The sequence below is a fragment of the Amphimedon queenslandica genome, unplaced genomic scaffold (genome assembly GCF_000090795.2).
Source record: "Amphimedon queenslandica unplaced genomic scaffold, v1.1 AMPQUscaffold_13254, whole genome shotgun sequence".
NCBI lineage: Eukaryota > Metazoa > Porifera > Demospongiae > Haplosclerida > Niphatidae > Amphimedon > Amphimedon queenslandica.
The window spans coordinates 29,399-35,206 of NW_003546510.1; the positions used below are offsets into that span (position 1 = coordinate 29,399).

General features: G+C 33.4%; 1 protein-coding gene and 1 long non-coding RNA gene across 2 annotated transcripts in view; both read left to right on the forward strand.

The window, feature by feature from the left end:
- Positions 1–589, forward strand: part of LOC109584037 (uncharacterized) — a 1,453-nt gene extending 864 nt beyond the window's left edge. Inside the window, exon 3 of the mRNA XM_019999599.1 lies at positions 398–589. Coding sequence (XP_019855158.1) covers positions 398–551 — 154 coding nt within the window. The 3' untranslated portion in view covers positions 552–589. The remainder of the gene's footprint in view (positions 1–397) is intronic.
- Positions 590–3,636: 3,047 nt separating this feature from the next.
- LOC109584035 (uncharacterized) lies at positions 3,637–5,291 on the forward strand. The gene is made up of 6 exons (XR_002185810.1): positions 3,637–3,736; positions 3,814–3,920; positions 4,006–4,066; positions 4,128–4,238; positions 5,100–5,156; positions 5,208–5,291. It is a non-coding gene; the product is annotated as an uncharacterized LOC109584035 (long non-coding RNA).
- Positions 5,292–5,808: the final 517 nt, after the last annotated feature.

Here is a 5,808-nt window from a genome sequence, read left to right on the forward strand (position 1 = left end):
ATTTGATACTCTCTTTAAATATTATGTACTCTTGTTACAAGTAATTAAGCAACTGCTCATTCCCCTTTCCAATACATAAAGTACATAATCATAATACAACTCCATGAATAACAATGTGAAACTACTAGTACATAGTTTAGTCGTGTTGGTAATAGGTTATGTAATAGCCAGAGCTTGAAATCACAATTACTATAAAATTGTACTTGAATATGTACTGTGTCCTATTTTGTCTCAATTTGAGAAAAAATTGAAATAATGTATGATTTTACAAGCCAGTTTAATGGTATTTAAACATTGTGTTCATCAAGTATGGTGTCTGTTATTTCAAGCTTTGTTGCTATGCATGTAACTTTCCAAAAATGCTATGTGATATATATATATATACTCTGTCATTTAGTGAAACTGAGGTGACTATGACACAACAAACTCGTTTGCTAAAGCTAGAAACTGATGTTTTAGAATTGAAGTCTGGAGTTGCAAAATTGAGTTCTGATGTATCTGAAATAATGCATTCATTGAAGAAGATTACTGAAAGACTTAAAATTGGATAATAACATTTCTGTGGCTTACTTTCAATTTTAAAATAATGTGTCTTACGTCTTAAGTTATCTTATCTGTAGTCATAGAAACCACGACACCTTAAAAGCCAAACTATGGCAAGCTGAATGGTTCAAAATAATGATTTTGTATCATTGTGTAGTGGGCAGTAAAAAGTATGCCAAAAAGTATGTAGACTATAATAGCTATTAAAGTGAAAGTCAACATGTATTATTGCTACACTCTTATCACACTAGCAAGGTCACACTCTACACCTTATGGACACAATGTTATACACTGAAACACTCCTATCAACACAAGCAAGAGAGGCAATCTCCCAGATGATATAGCTGGAAATCACATTGGAAAAAAAATTAATGGAAATCCCAAACCCCAAAGTACATGTACCCACATCATGCAAGTATTTCCATGCACTCATGTCCAAGTTTGCCATTCCTATTAAACTTATCCTTTTTGGGACTTATCCTTGTTGGGACTATCTGGTATGAAAGGACTGTCCAGTTAATGCCCCTGTTATCTTCAGACTGTCCTATTTGTCTGAATGAATCCACTACTTTTCTGACTGCATGCTACTAACATCTGTTGGCAATACTTAATTGATTATGATAAAAAATGTTGCCAGAAAAATTTGCTACTAGTGCTGCAGTGAGGTTAAATGTTAAATCCAGTGGTCAAGATAAGTTTCTCAGAAGTAGCTTGTAATTGCTTTTTAAGCCCTGTAAACCAATAAATGCCTTAAACTAAGTTTTCAGTCTAAATAGTTGAAACATATATTGGTGACAATATGCCATATATTTTGCGGGGATTAAATTTTGCGATTTTCGCGTTTTGAAAAAATTCACCATGAACAATAAACAATATAGCATGGTAGAGTATAAAATTTGCCACAATCTGATGTCCTTTATGAGTGCATAGTGTTGCAAGAACGCATTTGGCTCACTATTTTGTCCAAAAAAAGTTCAGTGTCCTTGATAAAGGAATTGGTAGTAAAAAGTGTACTATTTGGAATGATATGTCACTAAATACTTATATTCAGTATTATCTGACTCAAAAGCATTATAAAACAGTTGTTAATGTGCCTAAATATCTTCATTATTTTTATACATGATTATGGTGTATGATAATTAATTTACTGATATAATGACTTGTCACAGCATTACTGACTGCTCAAGCTAGTTCTTACAAATTTCATTCCTTTATTTTCTAGAAATAATATATAATTATTTTGGAGTCTCATCACCTCATTCTTTTGAAAAATGCACTTGCACTGTTGGAGTTCATCTCATCTCATCAGTGCAGTGGACTGCCACAGCAGACTAAGATAATCTTCATGAACTGCTTTATGCATGGTGGTACACCATCTCTGCTGAAAATAATATTGTGTGCTACATATATATTCATTCATACATGTATATTATAACTATAAAACCATTTAAATACAACTCAATTTTGTAGTAGTATGGCTGACTTCTTTGACTTTTGCTAGAGCACACATACAAGCACAGACACAATTGATATTTTGATAAATAAGATCACCATTAATAGTAGGTGAGGTACAGCTGTCTACTAATTCCATACATTTGCAAAAACGAAAATGGCCCACTATGATTCCATTGCCTAATTAAAAGTTTTCCTTAAGATTTTTCTAGTTAGACTGATTTAATACCAAGTTTCTTTTGAGATTTTATTAATAAAATTTTTTTTAAATATTGATAAACAGCACTACCTTGTATTGACCAAGTTTTATAGCAAAATAACATTGTACATAGAAGTTAAAAAAGTAAGTAAGTTACAACTCTACACACAAATATTCATGAGGCAAGATGTGCATTAGTTGGACTGCAAATAAAACATTGAAGATTGTGACAGTTGCAAGATTAATCATCTTTCTAACTCCGCTCAGTCGCCTTATTATGACATAGATGTAAAAAAGGATACACCATCTTCCATCATTTGTACTACACTGTACAGGTAAAATTATACCAGTAGATATACTTGAGGAAGAACAAATACAATTAGCAAAATATAAATATGCATAATTAGGTCAAGTACATGTATAGGAAAATAAGAATCAGGAGAGTGCATTATCTATACAAGTATATGTACATATAGTCTACTAACTAGAGCTTTCATTGCTTCTCTACAAACTCTTGACTCAAAACTCACACAGCACTTTCGTACAATATATACCTTGACATCGTGATCACTGTAAGTAATGAGAAAAATCTACTGAATTTTATTCTTCATGAGATTGAGACATATCTGATCTGACCATAGATATATAGATGTAAACTCTAATATCTATGATCTGACATATCGTGAGTCTACACCCGGTTCATAAACTTTCCGGGTCAATAATAGACCAAAAAGTTTGAAACTCTCCCGTCACTTGTGACCATGAAAGATCTGATTATATAAATAGTTAATCTGGTTATAAATAGTTAATGAAATGTCATGGCGACTTCAAGGAAGGAGCCTGTGAAATTGAACCCTTTACTCCTGCTGTCGTCTTGTAATAGGCAGTTCATTTATACAGGCAAGTAGATTGATCTTTAGTTGTATAATTTTGGCAATTGCATGATGATACATAGCGATTTTGTGGTACTTGAAACCACTTTTCATACTGCTGGGGGGGGGGGTTCTAGATATTTAGAGCTTTTTGAATGATTGAATCACACTGATAAATTAATTGCTTACATATGCCATTATAATTGTTATTGCCTTCATCACAAAATTTTGTACCATTATAGAATAAGGTTCCACTGTGTGCATAAGATTCATCATGTTTATTTAGGCCACTCCAATTTGATTCCTTGTTTCCCCGTTACCCACCCGCATTGCTATTCATTATTGCGGTTTTGCATTGATTATACAAGCAATTTATACAGCTGATAATGAATAAATTTAATGAAAATGAACAAACCCGCCCGCATCAGGCCCGCCTCTGTAATGGGAAACTATGAATCTTATTGAAGTGGCCTTACTATAATAGTATGACAATAATTATTCCTTAAAGCTGGCATGTTGTAATGTTATGAGGTTTATAACACGCAGTTTCCCAATACATATATTTATTCCTAATAGGTACGTTCTCAATTTTGTGTTCATTGATCTGTGTCTCCTGTCGTCCCTCTTCTTGTATTTCTCTCCTCCTGATGCTAACACAGGCTTGGTGTCAGTAAGCAAGTGTAAAATGTCTGCATATTATGCATGTACATTAATGTATGCATGAACACTGTTATTATTTTTTACTAGACGAATGTAAAACATTAAGGGGGCAAGCCTAAGCAAGCAAAGCAATGTACATACCATGTAGCTACATTGTGTATCAGGACACAATGCACACTACAGTCCATGTACATGTATGTACATTAAAGGGGAGAGAGGGAGAGAGAATGGGGTATCGGTCTTTTTGGTCAGTAATTTGATGTATCATTCATTGTGTAGGAGAATGTCACCAGTACTTTACAGATGATGAAGAGAGCATGACAATGTCCAATTAGAACAAGTAAGTGTTTAAAGATCGACATCACTATGTATAATTAATCATCTCTTTCTGTCTCTCTTAGTACAAAGAATTTATCATCAAGAAAGACTGCAGCATTAGATATGGATCAAAACGAAGACAAGTGATTACTAATGCTGTATTGCATATTGCATTGGCTGAAGCAATGATGATGGTAAGTGGTGTGTAATGTACATGTTAATATAGGAATCAGCTCAAGCTTTGTTTGTAAAACAAGAACATGCATGTATACATTCACGTATCATAAAAGATATAGAAAATGAAAGTTTTCTCTAAGCATAATACACCTTGTATTATAGTGCAGGATGTTTGTCTATACCTGTACATATCCCTTGGCAACATTTTATATCTTTTGTTAATTTCCTTAGATCCTCATTTATGTTTTTGTGTACATGTATGCTCTTCATTTGCTACTCTCTTCCACACCTCTTAACATTCACTAAATACAATCTTTGCGCCCATGCCCTCTCCTAATCTCTCACTCTATTCCTCACTGTTCCTCCTTCTTCAATTTCCCTGAATATTGTCTATTCTCATACACTCTCCCCTCTTCTTCCCTATCATTCCTCTCTTTATGACTTTACTATTCTACATCTCTTTTTTCTCTACATCTTTCTCATCTTTGCTCCTGTATGCCTCGAGAGTCGAGATCTATCCTATATGTGTATAATTTTTCCTCTTTTTTTTCTTTTCTACATCTACATGTACATGTACATTCTTCTCCCCCATGACTCTCTCTCTCTCTCTTTTTCTCTCTCTCTTTTTCTCTCTCTCTCTCCCCCACTTTTAGTCTCTCTCTTTTGCTAAAAGTATCCCTCACTTTTAACTCCACCTCTGCCTTGTTTCGATTCATCTCTTTTGTCCTATATGATGTCCATTCCATATTCCATCATTAAATTTCATTCCTTCTCTCTCTTTCTCACTTGGTTTGTCTATGTCTTTTAAGCTTTCTCTCCACTCTAATTTGCCTAATTTAATGTTATAGAAAATAGTATGTACCTCTCTATCTTTTTAGTGTTTCTGTCTCTCTCAAGGTTAGGATTTGCACTACTGACATAAATCTTTCATTCAAGTAAGGTCAATAATATAATGTCCTCATTTCATTTTTTCTCTGTATGATTAGAGTGATATTCAAGGCAGACAAGAACATATGAATATATATAACATTTATGATTGCTGTGCTTTACTTTCTGATTTTAGTTCTTAGTAAAATTATTAAAAAATACTTTTACTAATGCAGCGCTTGACATACAGATGCAGCATAATGCTAGGCCATTTAAAATGCTAGAAAAGTTAGAGGCAAGGTCCTTTCATTTGATCTGAGGATGAGAAAATTACCTATTGGCCCAATACAGAGGTTTTATGACGTTAAATTTTTTAAACGTAATTTAGCAGTCTCATTCTGATAGTTGTCTGACATCAATAGGTAGGCATGCACAATTACTTATTATAAAAAATTAAAGTACTAAATTTGGTTGAACAACTACACAGATAAAAAGCTAAACATATTTTCTGCATACTTAATGAGGGGGTGAGGCTGAAGGTTTTTAGCTGAAAACTCCAAGGTTTTACATGAAAAGTCCAAAAAACTGCAATGATGTCCTTAATACAAAAATTAGCTAAAGCTACAGCAAGGTTGAAAGTTAAATGCAATGGTCCAGAAAAATTTGTCTCAGAGTAATAACTGATTTGCTTTTCAAGCCTTGTAAATCAATAGTAACTGG